General features: G+C 38.0%; 3 protein-coding genes and 1 non-coding gene across 5 annotated transcripts in view; 2 read left to right on the forward strand and 2 right to left on the reverse strand.

The window, feature by feature from the left end:
- The window catches only part of LOC102292400 (40S ribosomal protein S17), a 9,117-nt gene extending 4,205 nt beyond the window's left edge, over positions 1 to 4,912 (forward strand). For both annotated transcript variants that reach the window (XM_005933508.2, XM_005933507.3), the window contains 2 exons: positions 2,331 to 2,396; positions 4,791 to 4,912. In XM_005933508.2, the coding sequence (XP_005933570.1) occupies positions 2,331 to 2,396; positions 4,791 to 4,868 (144 nt within the window). In that variant the 3' untranslated portion in view covers positions 4,869 to 4,912. The remainder of the gene's footprint in view (positions 1 to 2,330; positions 2,397 to 4,790) is intronic.
- On the forward strand, positions 4,580 to 4,709 carry LOC121815269. The gene has a single exon (XR_006054955.1). It is a non-coding gene; the product is annotated as a small nucleolar RNA SNORA71 (small nucleolar RNA).
- A 1,083-nt stretch (positions 4,913 to 5,995) lies between the features above and the next one.
- Positions 5,996 to 8,600, reverse strand: LOC102292090 (niq CART3). The gene is made up of 3 exons (XM_005933505.3): positions 8,322 to 8,600; positions 6,674 to 6,757; positions 5,996 to 6,237 (listed from the first exon to the last, which is right to left on the reverse strand). The coding sequence occupies exons 1-3, from the start codon at positions 8,436 to 8,438 to the stop codon at positions 6,130 to 6,132; spliced, it is 309 nt and encodes a 102-aa protein (XP_005933567.1). The 5' UTR covers positions 8,439 to 8,600; the 3' UTR covers positions 5,996 to 6,129.
- A 10,350-nt stretch (positions 8,601 to 18,950) lies between these two features.
- cunh15orf40 (chromosome unknown C15orf40 homolog) lies at positions 18,951 to 23,624 on the reverse strand. Its single transcript, XM_005933504.2, has 4 exons — positions 23,383 to 23,624; positions 21,827 to 21,959; positions 21,621 to 21,748; positions 18,951 to 19,695 (listed from the first exon to the last, which is right to left on the reverse strand). Exons 1-4 carry the CDS (start codon positions 23,584 to 23,586, stop codon positions 19,606 to 19,608), a joined length of 555 nt encoding a protein of 184 aa, XP_005933566.1. The 5' UTR covers positions 23,587 to 23,624; the 3' UTR covers positions 18,951 to 19,605.
- Positions 23,625 to 24,175: the final 551 nt, after the last annotated feature.

Below are 24,175 nucleotides of genomic sequence, written 5' to 3' on the forward strand. Positions count from 1 at the left end.
TATCGTTGCCTAACATTATACCGGTATTACCGTGAACGGTATAATATGGCCCAGCCCTAGTGCTGAACGATCTGCTGATTGTTGACTGAAGTTTGAGCCTGATCCACAAGTGGTCACGTAACTAAACGTACATGGTACTACAGGGTTCATGTGCTGGGCAAGTCTATTGTAATCATACAATATTACAGCAATATACAACTAGATAAAAAGTGAAGAATGAATGGCTAAATTGCTGCATCAGTAATTTTCATTTTGCATACAGATGAAGAAGGCTGTCAGCAGAGTGCACAGATCACTGTTTGTCCCCATTATTTTTATTTGTGAATGTGTGGATTTATTTGCTGCAATATAGAGCTGAAAAGCATCAAGAGTGCATCAGCAGGCCATTGATACTGAGGTCTGGTAGCTTATGTGATTGATTAAATGGGTCAGGCACAGAATAATAGCCAAATCTGTGCATTATTAGCCTAAAAAGTCTGTTTTTAAGTGTTTTTGAAACAATTTTTGTTATTGTGAAATGTGGGGTTAAATTGTGCTAAGTCTTCACAATTAAAACTACAAATACACAGCTTTGAGGGGAACCGCTGACTTTTTTTTTTTAAAGAAAATATGGCTGTAGTGTTACAGTATTGTCGTTATAATTGCCAACTGCTCCAGTTTACCTTAGTAAACTTTTCTTTTGGCAAATTTGGCACATTTATTTTTTTTAAACAAATGTTAAGAAATAAAGCAAAAGCTTGGATATTATTTTGGGTAAAGGAGTGGAATGAGTACATTTTAATAAGTCTAATTTTTCTGAAGATCAATTTATTTGCACTTTTAAACTCATGGATTTCTAAATTTGACATTTAATTGTGTAAAACATCAAACTGTTTCACATTTATAAATATTAAGGTGTTGCATGTAAACTGTATGATGGATCTCAATTATTGTTCCAGGCACCTCAACATGCTGCACAAAACTCATCCCACAAGCCTGTAAGGCTACAGTTGCACTAGGGATACCAGTGGTTGGAAACTACGGCACAACCATAATTATTGTGACCATGACCAATCAACTCGTGATTTTCCTGCCTTTGAATTGGTCCCTTTAAAAATATTATCAGGTCTGAGATCACTCCCAGTCAGGTTCTGTTTTCGAAGGAATATTAGTGCATCAAGATGGGGATAAAATGGCAATAAGATGGAATCAGTTTTGGATTGTGCGAATCAAATTGGCACTTAAATTCAATCTGTTTGCAACAATCACTCTAGAGTAATTCTAATTTCTAAACAAACATTTTTCCAGACATATGTAACGATGCCTGTTGAAGGCAGTAAAAGAAAGACACTTGAAAGTTGCTCTGCGTGAGCACTGCAGACCGTTTCTTTTATTTATTGTAATACAGAGTAAGAGACTAAGACCATAAACTCCACAGGACAGAGGCCAAGATAAAAGGATTCTTTAGAATCTGGAGCCTCTTTGCAACCACAGTTTATGCCATCTGGTGGCTTTCAGATAGAATGCAGGTTGGCGATATTTCCACATTGGCTTAATCTTCCCTATCCTGGAATCTACATCCATGTTTTATAGCATCCCTATCTGTTTGTGTTTGAAGCTTTTGATTTCCTTTTTACCCATTAACATTTGATTAGGATTAGAAAGTATCTTCACTCAATCTGGCGTTTGGGTTTTGATTTGTTTCATCTATTGGAGAAATAGTTGAGCTTAACAGTAATAGAGCAGAGTAATAGCAGAGAATGTACAAAGTAGAAAATAAAATAAAAAAAGGCAAATAAAAAAAGTCTGCATTGTAGTGTGCCAATATTTCAGTATGCGTGCATCTACGTTGCAAATTTGAATAAAACCGTAGTTTTGTACCACTGGCTTCATACATTTTGTTACTGGCTGCAAGACAGAGCTATATATTTGTGAGTGTTTGCTTTAACCAGTTTATCCACAGGTGATCTCAGAAGTGCAAACATGGTCAGGAGCTGGAACAGTCGAGTGTCCAGCCCTGATGGGGCTTTTGGACACATTAAACCAAATTGTGCCTGTTATGTGTTTTTTGTGTCCTGGTAGTCTGCCTGAACCGAACACCTTTTTTTCTACCAGTTGTTTTGTGATTATGGTCTGTAGGCAGGTGATTCACAATGCAGAAAAAAAACAACACATACAAATTTTCTTGAGTTTTGAAGGACTTTATGTTCTTTTTGTGCACTCATACAATTTTTTTAAACACAACAGATGGATATAAGTAAACAAAATAATACAGTGTTACTTTGTAACTGTGGAAATAACTGAGGTGTGAGATAATGGCTAATGTGATTCCTGCGTGTTTATCTGTCCAGGTGTCTGCTTTGGACCAGGAGCTGATTGAAGTTGATCCCGACACCAAGGAGATGCTGAAGCTGCTGGTAAGTCTTTCTGTAACAGGACAGAACAAGTACAGTTTTTGCGGTACTTACTTTCATCTTACTCTGCTGGGGCTTAGCGGTTAATGTATTAACTGATTAAAATCAAGGTTCTGTTATACAGTAAACAAATCCTCTCACAAATTGAATCCTCTGTGTGCCGTGTTATGCTTTTTTTTTTTTTTACCTTTTAAACACAAAAACAAACTACTGAAAAATTATGTGATCAGACATAAATCTTAGAATTAAAGGCCTGTTCCAACTACAAATGAAAATAAAAAGATGTAAAAGCAACAGGCTCACAAAGGTAATGACAGAAATAAGAAGCTGATTTGTTAGATGTTTAATGGTGGAATGACTTAGATCAGACACAGGCATCTAATCTTGTTAATGATAACAGAGCAATTGGTCTTGAGTTGGGAAATAAAAAAAATGGTTGGAGTTAATGGAGTTTGAGTGTTGAATCGTATCCAGCCAGTGAAGCTCTTTAGAAAAAGTTTGTGTAGTTCTAGAGAGGAGTTGTAGGAAGGCACATCTCATCAAGCAACATCAAGGGAGGTCACGAATCGCCTTCAGAGGAACCAGAGGGTTTGAAAACTTCAGAAAACTTTGATCCATTTTAGTGTTTCATTAAAACTGGCAGTTGTTGTGTAACCAGTGTTACTGTCAGAGTGGAGGTTGCTGTTCAGGCCTTTTAAACCAGAAGATTTTATTTAAAGCACAGAAGCATTTAAATGGCTGAAATCAGTTTGTTGGGACATATTTGCCTCTGTCCCTGTGTTCCGCTTTTAAATGGCAGAATTTCCAGGTAAAGGATTTTACTAGAATCAACCTGAGCTTGTAACGGTCCGATTCCAGCAGCAAGAAGGGAGCTTTTAAAAACAGCCACTTAAACCAGAGAGTCAAAGTGCAGCATGCCCTTAAAACTTGTTTTGAAATGTCGTAGACAGAAAAAAAATTAGATAATGGGACAACATGTGTTTTTTCCTCTTTTTTTTAAACACATATAAGTATGCTATATGTGCTGTTGTCTACTCTGTTATGTACACTACAGGCAAAGAAATAGCCCAAATCCAGTTCCATGCACGTGTACATGTATTTGGTAACTAAAGCGGTTTCTAATTCAAGACAGTTGCCGACCTTCTTGGGAGTGGACACCCCAGCAAATTCAGCCCAATGTCAGACAATGCAGTGTTCAGATAAACTGAAAAACCAAACAAACCCTGCACCTTAGATTCCACGGGCCTCAGATAGCATGTAAATGTTAAAATTGATAGCAGTATAATTAAAAAACACTGAAGGACTTCCAGGACAAACGCTCTGTTCTGTCTGTAAACACCATCAGCCTTCCAGGGACTGCAGATGAAAATGAGTCTCTGGCTAAATCTGGCATGTTTACATGATAAATTTAAGTGTTCATGTTAAATAATTTTAACAATAAGTTTTTCACTGTTATGAAGTAAAAATAGTATTACTACTTAAAATGTACAAGGGTACTGTGTTAGGCCTGTTGTTTGAAGACAAATAATTACACGATGCTGAAATAAATGTGTAACAGATGAAGGTAGTGATTTCTCTTTTTGGTCATTTATCAACAAATGCTTTTACTTGGCTTTGATAAACCACACACTTCTAAAACTACGCCCCATGGACAGAGGAGACCAGTGATATGAGCTGCTTTTGCAGCCACAGGACGTCTTGTTGTACTCTGTATCTCAAAATGATCAGCTTTGGTCAGGAAACGGTACAGGGGCAAATCTCCAACAGAGATGCAGCGAAAGAAGGGAACTATGGCCTTGTCAAAGTTCAAACCTCAACCTGATTGGGAGTCATGGGGGTGTACTTAGTTTTTCACACTGATTTTGGCAGTTTTTGTCAAGTGTGTTGTTGTTCATGTGATGCTGTTAGATCCCCCAACCATTTTGTTTAACATCACTATATTAAAACCTTCACATCATGTATTTATTTCAGGACACAGCATTTAAAAAAAAAACATGAGTGTTTATGCTGGTGCAGCCACACATGCCTGGTAATAAGTGAATATAAATGTACTCACCACAGCTGAAGTACGAACCAGCCGGGTAGTCGTGCTACACAGCAGGCCAAAATATTTGAAGGACCATTCCATCAAGAAGACGCAGACAGCTAGCTGTGTAACTTTGCTGTTGCTTTTGCATTTCCCTTGAGCCTGTATCGAAAGGTGATCATGGCGCCTTTGTTGCCAGGTCATTTATTAACTACAGGCATATAAACATGTGAGCCTTCCCTGTGTTTGCTGGACTGTCTGTTCCTGTCAGACCCTGGTGCTCTCAGACATTGAGTATTGAGTTGATATTGAGTTGCAGTCACCTCCTTTCAGATCAGTTCTTAAACCAGTGTCTTGTTTATGTCCCTCAGGATTTTGGCAGCCTGTCCAACCTGCAGGTCACCCAACCTACTGTCGGCATGAACTTCAAGCAGCCCCGAGGAGTCTAAGCTCTGTACAGTATCTTCCCAATAAAATCCATTTGGGACAAAGAGCTCTGCTGTAGGACTGGTGATTTGTGGACATCTGTTTTATGTTTTCCCTCTCCAAACTTGAGGTGTTAAGTTATCCTTTTCTCATAAGTGTAGGACCAGTTGGGTGAAACTAAATAAACCCCATCAATTATGGGCTGAAAATACAATTATGTTTGTAAATTTGATGCTTTTAAACTGAGTCATGCCAGTAATTATGTGGAGGAACAGAAGAGGCCACACAAGGCTGCTTAATATTAGGAACATGTTTGTCCTTTGATTTCATTGTTTTGACACACAATTGAAAGTCATTTTTAATAAACAGCCCATTCTACATTTACTAACAAATAATGGTTCTGATTGATCAGGTGCTGCTTCCTGTCAAATTGTGGTGGATTGCCTTTTTTTTTAAACTTCATCGAATCTGTTATATTTATGTGTTACATAATTTGATGTAGCCTTTTTAAGTCATGATAACTTTACGTTTGTCCTGATAGTAATAAAGGTTAAAGGGTAAAGTCTACTGGCAGCAGAGCAGCTGATTTGACAAAAAATAGTAGGAAAAGCGTAAAAACAATACAGGCTGAAAACAGCTGCTTTAGACAAAAGAGGGGAAAAAATAGGTAATGAAAATTTTGCATAGCTGTGTGTCTTCTAAGCCTGGGTTATGGTTACCATGATGGTGACCATAACCATAATCATGATGGCATCACTGTTAGGAGACTGGAAAATAACTGTCAAAGGACCTGTAGAAAAGCAAGTCAAACGTTTATGTCACAAACACACGGTGGAAAGCTATCCAAAGATTTTTCTGCTTCGGTTGTGCTACGATCTACTTTTTCTCATTAAGTTTTACATTAATAGTTTGAAATTACATGACCTCAACACTTTTTGTCAAGACTGGCTTTTATCATCAGAGGAAATATGACTCACAGATCCCAAAAGGCTACATTTATGCTACATATGTGTGTTGATACAAGGACTGCAAGCTTGAACAGGGTTCCTGTCTTTTGCCTGATTAGTCAGGATTTTACATACACATCTTGCAATGTATGAAAACTTATGAGAAGGCCTGTGTACTTTATTAAAAAAAAAAAACCTCTACATTTTTAAAAGCAAGATAAAACACCTTTAATGCAGCACACAAATGTTTTCACATAAAAATTGACAAAGGATTCATTCCATTCTAAAGGTTAAATCTACAATTTAAAATAGACTTTTGTGACATGATTTAATTTGCTCATAAGCACTTAAGGAGGAAGAAGTTGCAGAAAGCTCCTCGGGGGCAGTCGCACATCTTCCCAATCCGAGATCCTTTCCTGATGGCACAGTATTCCCCAAGATCACACTGTGAACACAAATAACTTTTTAATATCAAACTCTGGACTTCATGGAATGAAAATTCACAAAGTATCACTAAGACGTTAACACAACCATTCTGCTAATTTATACTTTCTTGCAGTCCAAAAGAAGTCATTCATAACTGCTGTCAGAAAAAAAAAAAGAAAGGCACAGCAAGGACGATCTCTGATGCCGAGAAAAGCACTTTTCCAGAGGGAATCATACCTTTAATCATTAAAACAGTAAAATGCTGCTTCAGCTTTGGTGCACTGTTGCTGTTTTTGATTTTTTTTTCCATTACATTTTTGCATTTTTGTTATACCTTTATTCTTGAGCACCTTTGCACTGAGGTTTAGAATGTTATACACTTTTGGAGAAATTATAAATGTTTTAAACATTTTTCGTCACAAGTGTTAAATCAGAGTATAGTGTTAGTGACTCACAGAGGGGACCTGTCCATACTTCTTCTCCCAGGGATTAATTCTCTTGGTTTGCAGTCTCTCCAGCACTTCATGCAGCGCACCAAGCTGAGAAAAACAAAAATACAACAGACGTGAAGCTAATGTGTGGTCAAAATTAAGCCTGGAAACATAGGAGAACACTTTAGTGCATCAGTCACTGTCATCCAGCCATTCTGTCATTTTCTGTCCAACAGCATTGCTCCATCTATGACAAAGGCTTTAAACATCAATTTGCCAATAATAAAACTAACAATAAGCAATTGTATTAACTGAATTTAGGCAAAAGAAGACAAGAATTAAAAGTCTCCAGCTTGACACTTGTCAGTATTTCTTGCAAAAGATATTCCACATATTTCTCATTATTGACTTGTCTTATGGCTCATGTTTTTAGAATTGTACTGCCTTAGTTAGAAGCAGTACAGTTATAGGAACTAAAGGATATTGAGTGGACTAATTAGGCAGCCAGATCTATAGGATTACATTTTTCTGTTCGATATGACATCTCGTTTGAAATACAGTAACAGCTTTTTAATAATCTGCTAAATTCATACAAATCCCCCCTCCCCCCCCCTCCATACATTCATATAGAGATTTACACTTTTCTATACACTTCAAGCACTTTGTCTATCTCACATCAATTGCCAATTTCAAATAGCCAATTAATTTAACATGCATATCTTTGTGCTTTGGGGAAAGCTGAAGCGCAAACTCACAGAAGAGATGAATCAGATTTGAACCAATTTAAATCACCATGCTGCGCTGTGTCACTGAATAACATGGAACCTGACAGCTTTTATGAGTTTGGTGCCAATATAAATAGATTAACTGAAGATGTTTTGGGTTAATTTTCATTATTTACTAATCTGATGTTCATTTATTGTTTGATTAATTGAATGAAAAAACACAACTCTCATACATTTATACTTTTCATGCTGAAAATGTCCTCTTAACTCTGAGCAATCAAATCAGTCAAACACAAAAATAAGCAAATCTTCATAATGCAACCAGAAATGTTATACATCAATTAACAAATAGTTACTAATTTATTTACATTTTACAAATTCATTGTTGCAATGAAAAACATTAGCCACCTATTATTATTACAGTTTCCAAAATTTGATCAAAAAAGCTGACACTAATGGAGATTTCACTACAGAATGAGTGCTTTTATTTTGATACTACAGGTTCAGTTCTGCATAAGAAGTTTGTCCAGCATACATTTGGAAGAGGTATATATGTTAAATACTTAAACAGAAGAAATTTCAGATCATATCCAAAGATATGATCTGAAATTGTACATTTAAAAACAGTGTGATTGTTTTTAAATGTACTCTTAATTTGATCTGTTATTGTATATTTTACAAATGTTTGTATGGGATATTGTATTTGTTTTAAATGTTATATACCTATGTGGTATGTGACTTTTGTTGCTATGATGCCAGGTCTCTCTTGGAAATGAGATTTTTAATCTCAATGAGATTTTTTTACCTGGATACATAAAGGATTAATAAAAAAAATATATAACTTTTATTAAAGCAAAGCGTATGAACCCCCTTTTCATCACAAAATACCTTTATGTGTGTGTGTATTAAAATATTAGATATTGTAAATATTCCACACTCGGATTTACCAGTCTGTTGGAGTTGTGGTAGTCCTGCACTTCTCTCTCGTCCCTCTCGGCTTCCGTCTTCCCCGCTGGACACAGCGCAGATAGTAGCACCGCGCACAACACAGCTCGTGCCCACATTTTAAAAACACAGCAAAGAAAGCGCAGTGTTGAATTTTCCAACAGTCGCAGTTGCCTCTTACTTCCTCCAGGCGTTTCTCACGCACTCTCTGCATGTTCGGCACAGCGCGGGATCTTTAGAAAAACAGCTCCGCCCCTTCCAGGTATGACGCGGAGCATCTCCCAATGGGCTAAAATGTAGCAAAGACCCTGACTGGTTCACTCCTGTTGCTTTCAGCAAAGCTTTTATCAGAAGATTAAAATACAGCACTGAAATATGTGGTATTTATAAGAACTTCTAAACATCACTGATGAAGACATCTTACTTTTTTTTTGCCTTTCCTTATTTTTTTATTTGTTGTTGTCATTTTCAAAAAAACAAAAGAACAGCTATCTTATTATGGCATATTAGGTATTACGTGAGTATTTGCAAACAAATTCGAATATTAGACAAAGATAACCCAAGCACATACAAAATTATTTTAAATAGTAATGCCATTTATTAAAGGAAACAAGCTGTCTAAACCCACCTGGCCCTGTGTGAAAATTTTGCTCCTTTTGTTATCATGAAGTGCTTTCAGGATGCTGGACTGAGGGTGGAGGTCTCAGTTCAATGTGAGTAGTGTTTGTGTCTTGACATCAGTGGTATCTGTCTACTCCTGTAACCAGTTTATCACTCCTGCTGGGTATCAGATGACAGGTAGGGCGTATGCGTTGATGGCTTGGATCTTATTCCTGCACTTCAGCTGACCACTCAGCACTTCTTTTAGATATTTGGACGTGGCTAACCTTCATGAATTTTTATCATGTTTCCGAGTGGCTTGTGAGATACTAAGGCACTTGTAGTTAATTCAATTCAGTTCATTTTTATTTATATAGTGCCGAATCAGAATGATTTTGAATTGGATTGGAGTCTGTTAGACAGATATGATTCAAACCACTCCAGTGTAGTAATTTCAGTATCTATGGCATGCTATAATCTCTGTAATAACATATTGTGGTCAATAGTATTGAATGCTGCACTAAAGTCTAGCAGAAGGAGCAGAAAAATCAGTCCACTGTCAGAGGCCATAAAAAGGTAATTTGTAATGATGAGCTCTGAAACATGACTCCATCTCTTCAGATAAACTATTTTCATCTGCGGATGATCAGATAGCTGTTTTACAACTACTCTTTCACGAATTTTTAAAAGTAAAATGAAGATTGGAGGCTGACCTACAGTTAAGACAGATGGGTCATGTGATGGCTTTTTACATACTGGTTTAATTACTACCACCTTAAACACATGTGGGACGTAATTGATTGATAAAGACTAATCTTATTTCAGATCAAAATATTAACTAAAATAAGCAGTCTTTTAAACCCGGCAGGTTTATGCCACTGCAGGGGTTCCCCTTCTCTCAGGAGTGCGGGCCCACTCATCCCATGGGGTGGCCACCTCTTGTTGAGGGGCTCCTCTGTCTCTACCATTGGTGTGGCGGAATCATGGTCCTCGGCTACCACCTTTAATAGGTTTTACCACTTGAATGTGGCAGCCAGCTCCTCTTTTGGGGAGGAGGTGGTGGGTGCCCCTCTGAGGTAGCCTGTCTGTTCGCTTGGCCTAGTGTCTTGCAGGCTGACCATGAGCGGCTGTTTAGGTGTGGACCTTGTGTCTTGTGGGAGTCACACAGGCCAGTCTTGCGTCTGGCAGACTGATGCCTCCTCCCTCCAGCTCGGCCTTTGCATCTGGCGGGGCCTTGACCAGGGTGGTGTGTACATATGTACCAAGGGCGTAGATTTGGCATGGACGGAAGGGGCATGTCCCCACCAATAATTTGATCTCTTCGAGTAAAGAAAAACAAAACCGATAAAAAGAAAAAAAAAAAACCAATCTGTCAACGTCTCATTCACCCAGCGGTGCAGAAAGAGTTACGTTCTCTACCGGAGTCCTACCTCATGTGACAAATATGGCCAATGTGATTGGCTGTGCCTTTCAGTGAGCTCTGTTTAGTTTTAGCAGCGGCAAGCCTGCGCTGCGAGGACCTGCAAGGAGGAGAGGAGGATGGCAGCACAAAGGAAGAACCTGGACATACAGTATTCATAGGGTTAATTTTTGAGACAAAATATCACGAGTTAGTCATTATTTTGCAAATATTCCACGTTGTAGTGCAGTTTGCACAAATTGTTCTAAAAATGCACTCACCCTACAAACATTACTGACGAGTCAAGATCTGCACAATTTGACAGAAACACTGAAGCAGCTCCACATTTTATTCTTATTGTCATGTATGTCCTATTTGTCAGGTGACAGAAGAACCAACACAAAGTAATGGTGATACAAGATCACAGGTGAAATTGGATGATGACTTGGTGGTACACATGTGTGACTGCATGTATTTTGTAATTTAACATTATATAATTCAGATGTAAAACTATGAATTGTTATTTTAAATGGTTTAAAAGCATGTAGAATATCATATGTAGGCAAGTATATTTCTCCTTTTTTTTTTATTTATCAAGAAGCCAAAGACAAAAAGGAAAAAAAAAAGAAACGGCAGGGTTCGGTGGTTGAATCATCTGTCCCCACCAATGCCAAAACCAAATCTACGCCCTTGATATGTACATTTGTACATTGTTCGTTTTGTACACTTTCACGCTGGGGTTTCGGTTGCACTGTCTCTTCACAGGGTGTCTTAAAGAGTTACCCCATACATATGGAATATGTAACGGAGTGGAGAGATAGTCTCTCAATCAGAGAACCAAGGTTACAGTGCAACCGTACGTTATCCCTGGCAGTGTTTCAGAGTTCCTTCAGTGTCTCCTCTGGAAGACAATCAACAATGATTTGGGGTTGCTTGTGTCTCTAGCTTCAGGTTTTTCAGAATAGAGTTGCCAAAACCTAGAATGTTTTCCAATTAGTCAAACTGCAGGAATGTCTAATAGACATAAATACCTGGATGACCTTTAAATTCTGGCTTCTAAATGCAGATAAAACAGAGACTACTGTACTCAGCCCTAAAGATCTTAGAAAAATGTGGTGATATAAAATACTGCAGTGAAAGTAGGGATAGGGACTAGAAAGATATATCTCCCATAACAACAGCTTTCAACAGCAGGTTTGCATGGAATAGATAAAGTAGGAGCCCCAAAATAAGCTAACAAACCCACTTACAAACCCACAGTACAACTGCATTTTATTTACATAGCACCAAGTCACAACAACAGTCACCTCAAGATGCTTCCCTGTTCATAAACAAAGCCATGGTAGCATTTGATAGCAAGTACTGTTTAGTTGCAGATTCATAGAGTTTTGATTACCAACCAGAAACTGATTGGATTGTTGTCTGCTGAGTGCAAGCCGCAGCATCAAATCCTCCCGCTGTCAGCAAGGTTTTAGTGTCGGACTAAGAGCATTTTGCTGCTAGTAAGTCAGCGCTGGGCACACAAAAAATAGAGACTTTAAAAAATAAACAGTATTGGTATTAAAGTGTGTGTTATGTCAGCTGCTTCAGGACATTTTAGATGCTTAAGGAAGCAGATGACTATAAATAAACCTGCAGAGAGGAATGAAGTAAGAGGTTTAAAACCTGCCATGTTGTTCCACTTGCTCCAGGCCATGATTCAGTGTGTGACTGTCTGCTTATGGGCTCATGATAAAGACATAAACAACTATATCCCGTCTATGTCAGCTGCCCAGAAATCCTGCTGAGTGGTAGTGAAAATGAGGATGAAAGCTGTTGGCTTTTACTGTAGACAGAAGAGAAAATATAACAGGATGCAGTTTGCATCTTTTCATTCATATATTTCTCTTCTGTGAGTGGTTGAGCCCCTCTAATGCTCATTGTCTTAATTCATGCTCAATCATCCAGGGAAGTAAATCCCAAAAGGTCGATTCTGTTCATCTGGGGGGGGGGGTGAATGACAAAACATTTCTCTCATTGGAAAAGCTACGTCCAGATGAACAGAATCAACCTTTTGGGTCTAATACTCATTGCCATTTGTCTCTTCTTCTCCCACTTTGTTGTATATACCATCCATCCATCCATCGCGGGGCAAGCGCCTATGTATATATCAGGCAAGAATTAAAAAAAATAAAGAAAAAGTCAATTACAGCAGTTGGTCTCCTCTGTTGCTAAATGCTTGCACAGTCTTTAAAGAAAAAGTGATGCATCACAGTGCTCCTAACTTTTTTTGCAGTAGGTTAACACTGAGAGTATCAAATTGAACTACTTCAGTTGCATATAGGGTTTATAGCTGCAGGTCACTGATTTTTTAAATTAATTAATTAATTAATGACAAAATCTTGTTTTAGCACCACATCAAGCCTCCAACTTCCCTTGCATTTTATGTTTCATGTACATAGTACTGCTTAGACAGTCTGACTGTAGTAAAGGAAACTTGAACCCAAGCTGCCAAAGTTGATTTAGTTGGGAGGTAGAGGTTTGATAACAGGTACCCACCACTAAATTTTGTTGAGAGCCAAATGGCCAAATTATAGTTGGCCTCTCATTTACACCCACCTACCCCTTAGAACCTCGCTGCTTTCAAGTTTTCATTAAGTAGTAAATGCGGTGTTGAGTCTGTTGTGTCACTTGTAATGAAAATAAGGCTGCAAGAACTATCTGGAAGAAAATGAAGAGTAAAAAAATGAGGCTGAGCTGAAAGGAAACATCTTAAACCGCTTCATTTCCATAATCCCACAGACTAGATCAGAGTTGGGCATCATTATCATCTCCTCAATTTTCCTCTAATCCTCTCAAGAAACAGCAGCTCCATCACCCGTAGTTAAGCCAAATAACTTTTATCATTCTCTGTGCAGAAAGTGATCTTTTAATTGCTGTCTATGACTGACCTGTTGCAATTTGAAGGCAACACTTGAGGCTTTGATGGTGAAATTGTCATTTTCTAAAACTTGGAAGGAAGCATTAAATCTAGAAACTAAAAAGAAAGTATATGGTTTTATATATCAAAATATATATTTTTTAAAAATCAAAGCGCCCTATTCCAGGAGGCATGTTCAACTAACGGAGTTAAAAAATTAATTCTGAGTTGGTTAACTCTGAGACTGGCATTTTCAGTTTCAGAAGAGCTGATCAGAGTAAATTCAATCAACTTGTCACAAACAATTCACCATGACAATGAGTAATCTAGTGGACCAAGTAATATTTTTTTATATAATATATGTCAATGCCTACCATGATATTTAAACAGGAGGGCAGGAAAGAGTCATTTTGATTAGCTTTCATTATATACGTTTTCAAGCCTTCATGTTTCAAATCTTTTCAGTCTCATCTTCACTTAAATGTCAAGTCAATGGCTTTATTGCCATCCCAACCATGTGCAGTGGTACAGTACACAGTGAAACGACACAGCATTCCTCCAAGACCATGGTGCAACAAATGACATTTAACAGACAATCAACACAGGACTACATAGAATACAATGTGCAAAAAATGCAAAAAAACAAAGACAGTCCAACACCAGACAGAACAGATTGTTTCCAAAATCCAACTTCAACTGTCATTTTTCCATCTGTGTGACCAAAAACAACACAACAAATGATTGATCCTTGATGAGTTTGTTCTGTGTGTAAAGCTTTATAGAGATCATTTTTATTTGAACAATGATTGCTAAAGTAATCTACAGTAAATGTTTGCTATGCAAGGAAACTGTCCACAAAGTCACAGCATTATAAAGATGGAGACTATAGATTTTTGGAGTGCCGTTTCTGTTAGTACTAATTTATGCATAATTTATAGCATCATAGTGTGGTACCTCAGTATCTAGATAGCCCTACTCAGCAACCATAAAGGGAGTAACATTTTTTTAAGTGGCAAATGCAACGCAAATGCAACCCAAATGCAACAAACAGCAGCAAACACACAAACTGTTTGTGTGTTTGCTAGCTGAAGGCTTAGCTGCTGTATTTCACAGGGAGAGAAAAGAAAGAGAGCTCAGTTCACTCAGAGATGAGAAGATAAGAAAGACAGACAGTAAAGGATGAAGGGAGGTTAGAGTAAAAGGTAAGGGCTGCTCAGTGGTATTTAATAAACTGGGAATTTAAACCTTACATGCAATATGATCTTTTTTAAAATCAGATATTGGATCTATATATATGTTATGAAGTTATATTTATGCATATTGTGAAACCTGCTGCAAAACAAACTGAGGCAGACTAACTGTGTTATTTAAAGGTTGCATTACAATATTCTGCAGGCTAGTGCAGGATAAAATGGTTTGTTTGCTGTACTGTGAGATGGATTTGCAGTAAAGAACAGTGAGTTGGACTGGTGCACAGTGGCTGTGGTGTTTATGGTTATAGCTATAAAATGTAGCAGAGATTAGTAAGATTTTTAATTGATGCTTATTCATTCACTGAATTCCACCATTACACTAAATTCATACTGTCTAGTATAAACCATCTAAGTTGTCATACAACCAAGTTTAGTATAAAAACAGTTTACTGTCATTATAGAGGATGAAAAACATCCAAGACATCTCATGAAACATGAGCAGTAAACCTCTTTCAAAAAAAAAAAAAAAGTCCCCTACTTTTCGAGGATTTGTATCTCCTGACTTCCCACTTCTGCACAGTCTGTTTTGTCACAGTAACTCATTTAGAGTTGACGTTAACTCTCTTTCTTGAATGGAAAACCTAAAGTTTTCCTTATTCAGCATGAAAACATTTTGTTAGCTAAACCGCTTTCCAAGTTTAGGGCCAAAGTCTTAAAATTAAATAAATAAAGCTTCAGATGAACAATAAGTTGACACCATGATACCATGTTATTATTTATTTTGCAAAAACGAAACAAAAAAGCAGAAGCAGTGTGTGCAAAGCTAAGTAGCTAAGATTCAATAACTTGCATGACCACCTTTAGCAACAATAACCTGAAGTATTGCTGGTAAATGTGATTTTCTGTATGACTTCATCAGTCTCGCACATCATTGTGGAGTAATTTATGGCCCACTCTTCTTTAAAATGTTGCTTCAGTTCATTTAGGCTTGGTCTGGTCTATGACTGAGCCATTGCAACACATTGTTACTCGACTATGAACTCTTCTGTATACCAAAGCATTTTACAGTGAAATGCTAGGCCTCTTGTCCGACAGAAAAAGCTTGGCCGACATTGGGTCATGCAATAGGACAATGATCCCAATCACACACTTACAGATCTACAACAGACGTACTGCAAAGCAAGTTCAATTCAACATCCTTCCACCACTATTAGAATGAGGTAAGAGCTGTTTTAACTGATTTGCAATCCTAACCCATGTTGCTATGGTTTTTTGAGAGAGAAGAAGCTTTCTCCTGGCAACACCAACTAGCAATAGTCTCTTGCAACTTGGGGATGAGGGGAAAGAGAAGTGTTAAGAGAGGACCACAAAGAGACAACAATTAAACTTCAGAGATTAGACAAAGCTTGATAACATCCAATAATTGAAACATCAATTGCAGTTTATACTTGCCATTGTCATGTTTGCACACCAAAAGTGATATTATATCTACTAGCCAGCAGTGTTTTCTGGTGTTGTTTTGGCTTTTGGCACACGTTCCAGATGCCATTTTTCTAAGATTTTTATGTTTGAGTACAACAACCTCAGTTTTATCTTAGTTTAATTGGAAAATTAGAGCTTATGCAGGTCTTATGTTGTTATGACATCTCTGCAGTTTATGGATGGATGCTATACCTTCGGATGATACTGCCTAAGGGAAGCATGTATGTTGTAAACAAATTTGGTCTTAGCACAAAACCCTGTGGAACTCCATAATTACCCTTAGTGTGGGAAGAGTACACAAAGGGATCGGACAACCAATGTCGTGATATAATAGATGTAATACTATTGACAGAATAATTGATCTCTGTGGGAGTAGAGTTCAAGTATCTGCTCTGCACTCCATTGGCACATGGCATTGAAGAAAATAGCAGTGAAGGAAAAGAAAAAAGAGGGAAGCGGAGAAGAAATGTTTAGTGCATCACGTTAACTCCCGCCAGCAGCCTCAGCCTATAGCAGCTAAACTAAATAATGGTACAGGTTCACCTTTGAGAAACTCTAGGAACCACAAATAAGCCTGCAGTCTGGGAGAGAAGGGCTCTTTTAGATTAATGATAATAGGATGGTAATTTGCATATGATCTTTTTTTTCCTACCAGTTAGTAAAAACTGCTGTGTTTTGGATCCAGTGAAGACTTCTTAGGGAATCTTTGGAATCAGTTAATAAGGAATTATGGTAGTTCAGCCTAGAAGTAACAAAAGCATGAACTACTTTTTGGTATCACTCTGAAACAGGATATTTCTAATCTTGATTTGTTGCAGAAAAAATATGATGAAAGAAGGCATTCCTAGACATTTGTTTAACTGAGTCCAGGTCAAAAATGACTCCAAGATTCCTCACAGTATTACTCGAGCCTAAGGTAATGCCTTCCACACGAAGCATCTAGTCAAACACAATTTTGTCTTGTACTTTTAGGGCCAAATACAATAACCTCAGTTTTGCCCCAATTTAAAAGGAAAAATTACACTGTATTCAAGACTTTACATCTTTAAGACATACCTGCAGTGTATTAGGACATTATCTACACAGCAGTGAGATGACCTTTTTTTGCAAGAATCTGTCAGATAAATTAAATTCTGAAGTCTAGCAGGATACGCACAGAGAAGACTTTATTGTCATACACTGTAGATCATTAGTAACAATCAGTGGTGCTATTCCTGTCCTATGATGTAATCTAAATACTGAAATTCTTCAAATAAATCTTTCCTCTGCAAATGATCACACAGCTGATTTACAACTCCGAGAACCTTTGAAATCAAAGTTAGTTTAGAGATCTATAGTTAGCTAAGGAAGCTAAATTAAGTAAAAACTTTTTAAGTAATTCTGTAATTTCAGAATTCCAGCCACTTTGTGGTATGTAACCTGTTACTAAACATAGTAAGTCTTGCAGGGATAGTATCCAATAGACATGTTGATGATTTGAAAACTATCTCTACCTCAGAGAGATCAATAGGTGTAAAGCGGTCTAAATAAATATCAGCAGGATTACTGAAGTTGTACTTCACAGTTTATCCAGAACTTTGAGTGATTACTGTGTGTTTGCTTATAACCACTTGATTTGATTTTGCAGAAAGCACTTTTGATAGACTATAATCTTCAAAAATTGACCACAGAGATCTTCCAGCATACAGTGTGAAGGGAAGGGGGATTTATGTTTATGAATCTCTTGAATTTAGGAGGGAAAATGCTCGTCCAGTCAGCAGAGGCTTAATGCAGCGTTTGAAACCTCCGTTAGGCTGACATGAGCTTCAGTGGGACTCAAATGCAGATATAAAGCTGCTGATCCAGGCTCAGCAGAGGAGACAACCCACGAAAAGTGACTTCAGTTAGCAGAAAACAGCATGAAAGTGAAGTGTGATTTAGTCCAACTTGAAAACAAACTCCCTTTAGCCCTGCACAAGGTATTGCTTATATAATGATCTCAGTGTCTGAGAAGATAAACTTCATTTAACAGTCATCAAGAAGCAGAAATGTTGCTTGCGGAGCTGGAATATAAAATAAGTCAGCGTTTTGATGATAGAGCTTCATAAGAGCTGTGATGTTTGATACGAAATCATTATCTTGCCATGCTTTGATGTCAGCTCACATTCAGCAGTGGTGCCATCTCTTTGAAGCATTTCAGTTTTAACTAGAACAAAGCAAGGATCATTACTGCAGTGCTAATTCACTGTACTCCTGATTCTGTGGCTGATGCTAATGAGATTTTTGTTCTTGTTTCTCCAGGGACTATCCACGTGGATGTGCATGACGGTGTGTTCTCAAACCTGAAAATATGGTAGCTCACATTGCGTCACAGGACAGTCTTGGAGTGTTTCATTGTTTGGGCTTTTTAAATTTGATTTTATGTTGTTATATTGAAACCTTAAAGAGTCCTTTACAGACCCATGGTTAATGACTTCAAAATGTATAGAACATAAATTCCTGCATTTATGTGGTACCTGTGGCTCAGGAGCTAGATGGCTTGTCCCCTACACACACCCCTGTGGGTGGTCTTTTATCCCTCAAGCTCGGGTCCTCCACCAGAGGCCTGAGAGCTTGAGGTTTCTGTGCAGTCTCTTTGCTGTTCCTAGGACCGCGCTCTTTTGGACAGAGATTTCAGATGTTGGTCCTGAGGTCTGCCACTCGCCTAGCTGGGGGGTCACTGCACCGAGTGCTGATTACCACTGGGACCACTGTTACCTTCACCCTCCACATCTTCTTGAGCTCTTCTGTAAACCCTTGGTACTTCTCCAGCTTCTCGTGTTCCTTCTTCCTGATGTTGCTGTTATTCGGTTTTGCTACACATTAATATGCCCATATTCTTCTGCTTGTTCACTACTATGCCCAGTTAGCCATCACCAGTTTGTCCGTCAGTTTGTATGCCCTGCCTGCTAGCATCTTGCACCCTGCTGTTATGTGCTGGATTGTTTCAGATGCATCTTTACGCAGCCTGCACCTGGGGTCTTGCCTGGTGTGGTAGACCCCAGCCTCTATGGATCTTGTGCTCAGAGCTCCTGTGCTGCCATGATTAGTGCCTCTGTGCTGTCTTTCAGTCCTGTGTGTGTGTGTGTGTGTGTGAACTTTGTATGAATTGAATTAAATGTTAACCACTGTTAACATTCAAAACTGGGCTGAACATCCTATATTGTAGCTGGTGGACGTAACACATAATACATTTGAGTTAAATGATTTAAGTTGGGGGGAAAAAAGATTTTGTTGATGATCATCCTGACATTTATTTTACTAAAATTCAATTTGCATTCTTTCTATTGCTTGCTAATAATTGCTATATTGATTGGGAGAATTCATTTCTGTTTATAAAAGATACAGTGGTTTCAAAATTTTCATTTTTATTCCGCTTTTGCCTACTTCATACAGAACACCCACCCCCTCCCCTTCATGAAACACCTATAGGAGACTACACAAAAATAGCATCCATGGTAGAGCTCCAAGGGAAAACTCACTTTGGCATAACCTTAAACAGGCTGTTCATGTCATTCCAAAATTTCGCACAGCAAATTGTAAATGACTCATTCCCATGTATCCCAAACTTGGTTAGCAGTTCCTGCTGTCAAAGGTGGCACAACCAGCTATTAGTTTATTAGTTGTAGGGACAATTGCTTTAAACACAGATCCAGGTAAGTTTGGATGACTGCTGGAAACTGACATCCCTCTTGTCAGCCTACAGCCTGTCTGAGCTTCCTCAACACCTCCTCTGGACTGAGAGAAGAGTCCACTTTGATGACTTTGTCTCTGGACCTGGACCCCTAAAAAATACAGACGAAAGGACTTAAACAATATATGATACAATGGGATAAAACTTTGCTCACCCTAAAAAAAGAACCTTCTTACTGTGACAGTGCACCATCATGAAGCCACAGAATGAATGACAATGACAATTTGGCAGCTTAAAGGTTTAGGAGCACAAAAAACAAAGTCAGTGTCACTCCTCTATATGGTCCTTGCTGCATATTTAGATCTAATAATAAGGTATCTATATAAAACATATATTGTGTAATACATTTACATTTTCAAAGTACACATGTGTACTTTTGGGTACAAAGTTAATTTACACCCCTGGAGCTGACACCATTTAAAATTCTCAGTGCACAGGACAAGTCACACTACAGTAATGGCTGTTTAGTGTTACGACCACTATCGAGCTCGTTCTTCAAACCCTACCATACCCACAACATGCAATCTCTGCAGTGAAGCCCCCAACAGACAGTAACAGTGACACAGTGCCATCTACTGCTGCCTGCTTACAGCCGCTTACACATACTCAATGCAGTATAGAATGTGAATACTGTGGTGTAAAAAGTGTTTTTGCCCTTCCTGATTTGCTATTTTTTTGTATGCTTGTCACACTTAAATGTTTCAGATCATCAAACAAATCTAAATATTAGAAAAACATAACAAGTAAACACAAAGTGCAGTGATTTCTCCCTAAACCTAATAACTGGTGCAGCAACAACTTTATCAACAACTCCCTTAACAGCAACAACTGCAATCAAGCGTTTGTGGTAACTGGCAATGAGTGTCTTACGGCGCTGTGGAGGGGCTTTGGCCCACTCATCTTTGCAGAATTTTTGTAATTCAGTCACATTGGAGGAGTCCTGAGGCAGCAAAACAGCCCCAGACTATCCCACTACCACCACCATATTTTACTGCTGGTATGATGTTCCTTTTCTGAAATGATGTGTCAGTCTGATGTCAGATGTCATGGGATGCACACCTTCCAAAATGTTTACCCTTTGTGTCATCAGTCCACAGAATATTTTCCCAAAAGTCCTCAGGATCATCAAGATGTTTTCTGGCAAAGGTGAGATAAGCCTTTGTGTTCTCTTTGGTCAGTGGTATTTTTTTCTTTGAACTCTCCCATGGATGCCATTTTTGCACAGTCTCTTTCTTACTGTTGAACAATGAACACTGACCTGAGCCTGCAGTTCTTTAATGTTATTCTGAGTTATTTTGTGTTGTCGATGTGCTCTTGGAGTAATTTCGGTAGGCTGGCCACTCCTAGGAAGCTTCACCACTGTTTCATGTTTTCGCCATTTGTGTATAATGGCTGTCACTGTTGTTCACTGGAGTCCCAAAGCCTTAGAAGTGGCTTTGTAACCCTTTCCTGATATATGTCAGTGACTTTGTGTCTCAGGTGTTTCTTTAGATCGTAGCATGATGTGTTGCTTTTTGAGATCTTTTAGCCTGCTTCATTTTGTCAAACAGGTTCCATTTAGTTGATTTCTTAATTCAACAGGTCTGCCATTAATCAGGCCTGAGTCTGTTTAGTGAAACTGAACTCAGCTTTCAAAATCACAGCTAAGTCATCATTTAAATAGTTTAAATTACTTTTTCCACACATGACCAGATAGGTTTGGATAACCTTTCTCCATTAATCAATTAAATCACCATTTAATAACTACATTTTTTATGTACTTAGGTTATCTTTGTCTAATATTAAAATGTGTTTGATCATCTGAAACATGTAAGTGTGACAAATATGCAAAACACTAAGAAATCAGGAAGGGGGCAAACACTTTTTCACACCACTGTATGTAGTGAGATATGTACATGAGTGACGGTTTAAGTAAATATTAAGTGAGAAATGCTTAGTGACAAATGTCAATGTATACAGAAATACTCAAGTGTGTACTGAGATTGCACCAAGATTCCACTTATAAGTTTCAGCAACCTTGTCCAGACACACGTGACTTTTCTTCAGGCCCAGAACCTCAGCCAGGTAGCGAATAAGCTCAGCATTGGCCTCTCCATCTGTAGGTGGTGCTGAGATGGCAACACTTACTGCCTCTGTAGAAACTTCTGAAAGCATGGCAGAAGAGATAGCAGTGTGATTTGTGTTTCACTTTGTTCATATCAACAATTCTGTTATACAAACACCTGTGATGCTGCTGTGTTTGGAGCCGGGCTTTGCATGAACTCTTATGGTTACAGCACCACTTTTGTCTTTGGTTACTGGACCACAGGCTTCTGCTACGGCCGCTCCTCCACAACCTGCCAGCTGTTCTTTCACCTGGTTTAACAGCACAAAAGAGCTTAAGTCAAACATTACTGGCTCTTTACATGCTTTTTCCATTCATTTTCTACCTTTAAGTCATCTTACAGTAAAACAATTGGGAATCTAGAAATAGCTTACACCATAAGTAACACACTTGACAAAATCTTCAACCTTCCTTTTTGATTTTTCCTGCAGATCATATGAGCTTTCTAAGCTTATAGGGGAGTTTGTTCACAAGTGTTTTTATAGTAGTGACATTATCCAAGTCTCTCATGCAGCGGATACCAGACATTGCATTTAAATATCCTGTTAGGAACATTACAAAAGACTATAACACACCACCATCTTCTAGCTTCATTATTTGCCAGTCTTGATGCATGCTGAATCATCCAGGTACAGAAATCCAAAAAAGTGGATTCTGTTCATCTGGACGTAGCGTTTTCAGTGGGAGAAACATTTCATAACTCATCCAAGTGACTTCTTCAGTCTGAGCTGACTGCAGGTTTCCCCATCAATGTAATCTTGTAACAGATTGCAAGTTTTACACTTTTACTACTGTTTACGTTCACTGCTGCCACACTGGATCAGTAACACGGGGTTGGTGGAGCTGCTCCTTCTTTCAGAGTTGGTAATTCTAGCTGTTGGGACTGGAAACTCAGAAATTCCATTCTAATCTGGAATGCACTGTAAGTGTGCTATCACCACACAGCTGTGGGGAAGTGTTTCTATGGCGACTAAAGACAGTAAAATGAAGAGGAGTGAAAACCCCTGCTGTCTGCATCAGGTAGAGAAACAGAAAGGATAGAAGACTAGAAATTCAATCTCAGAGAAAAGCTTACCTCGTGAAAACTAGAAGTTGTATAAGAAGTATTCTGTGTGAGCAGCAGCAGCAACTTCCCAAGTACAAAATACACATTTTTCACTTCTCCAGTGTGTATTATAAGGACACAGTTCCAGTATACATGTTCAACAGACAGACAATAGAAGGCATGTTCTTCTTCTTTTCATCCTAAATATGGGAGCTGTTCTACCTTTTTGGGTATTTGTCTGTTCATGAATTAGTAAAAACAAAAAACAAAACCTACTTTTGTAAGGGTTGAATACTACGACTAAGACTACTACTACTACTACTACTACTACTACTACTACTACTAATAATAATAATAATAATAATAAGAAGAAGAAGAAGAAGATATTGTGACTTAATGCTGTTGCACTGGCACACTTAATAACAAAGGTCGCAACAAACGAAGAAGCCCTGCACTCAATCTTTAAACTCCTTAAAATTCAAATCAAACTGTTTGGACCTTTAGCATAAACAATGTCCATCAAAAAGATGGTTGAAAGAAGTACTTACTTTACTTTAATTGACTCATATCAATGAGAAAATGAAGTTAAAAAAAATCTATATACACAAAAGTGGAATAACCGCTCTTACCTTTTTGGGCATTTGTCTGTTTCTGGAGTAGTGCCTTCTGTGCAGGGCGACACCGGGCAGAGGGGCTCTGTACCGGCAGCTGAGCACCAGCACAAGGTCGGGTAACGTTACAGCCTTTAAAGTGACAGATCTAGCCTGCTGCAGAGACGGTATAAATTTAACACGGTAAAGACAAGCTACGGCAAGACCTGAACAGGAAAACATCTACCGGCTACCTGTTAGCTTGCTAGCTTTTTGATGAATTTCCGGTTTTCAAAATAAATTCTTCCGCTTATCACAATCTTAAATTATGAGTTGTTATAAATTATAATAAATATATAGATTTTTTTATACTTACATTTTCTGCTACTTATCAAAGAAATGCATAATGGGGCTAGTTGGCACAATGTAATTACAAAAAATGAATTGACAAATGTAAGCATTTAATTCATACCAGAGCCAGGGAACACATTTATTTAATAGACTTGCATATTTTAGCAAAAATAAATGATATTTAAAAAATGTACGGGGTGGTGCGACGCATACGTCCTGTCTTGCTCTTCCTTCCTGCAGCACAATCTGTGCTCGTGTATAATGGAGGACCAGGAGTGACAAAATGATTTAATTAAATACGCCATTAAATAATTAAATGTTTCATTAATTAATTAACATTTGAATTTGTTAATTAAATAAATCGTTCAATAATGAATTAAATGCCCATTCATTTCATCTAAATGCAAATTCACTTCATTAGATAAAATATATTTATTTATTTCTAATGTTATCTAATTAATGACACATTTAATTAATTATT

This window comes from Haplochromis burtoni, unplaced genomic scaffold, assembly GCF_018398535.1.
Source record: "Haplochromis burtoni strain Fernald_Lab_line unplaced genomic scaffold, NCSU_Asbu1 Contig_169, whole genome shotgun sequence".
NCBI lineage: Eukaryota > Metazoa > Chordata > Actinopteri > Cichliformes > Cichlidae > Haplochromis > Haplochromis burtoni.

Bases quoted from the DNA above. Each gene is read 5' to 3' on its own strand.
- LOC102292090 (XM_005933505.3), bottom strand. From the start codon at position 8,438: ATGTGGGCACGAGCTGTGTTGTGCGCGGTGCTACTATCTGCGCTGTGT. The intron at 6,758-8,321 runs GTAAATCCGAGT...TGTTTTTCTCAG, and splicing joins ACCACAACTCCAACAGACTG to CTTGGTGCGCTGCATGAAGT. The intron at 6,238-6,673 runs GTGAGTCACTAA...TTGTGTTCACAG, and splicing joins AGTATGGACAGGTCCCCTCT to TGTGATCTTGGGGAATACTG.
- cunh15orf40 (XM_005933504.2), bottom strand. From the start codon at position 23,586: ATGTTTTCCTGTTCAGGTCTTGCCGTAGCTTGTCTTTACCGTGTTAAA. The intron at 21,749-21,826 runs GTGTTTGTATAA...CCATGCTTTCAG, and splicing joins CAAACACAGCAGCATCACAG to AAGTTTCTACAGAGGCAGTA. The intron at 19,696-21,620 runs GTTGCTGAAACT...TGTATTTTTTAG, and splicing joins GTCACGTGTGTCTGGACAAG to GGGTCCAGGTCCAGAGACAA.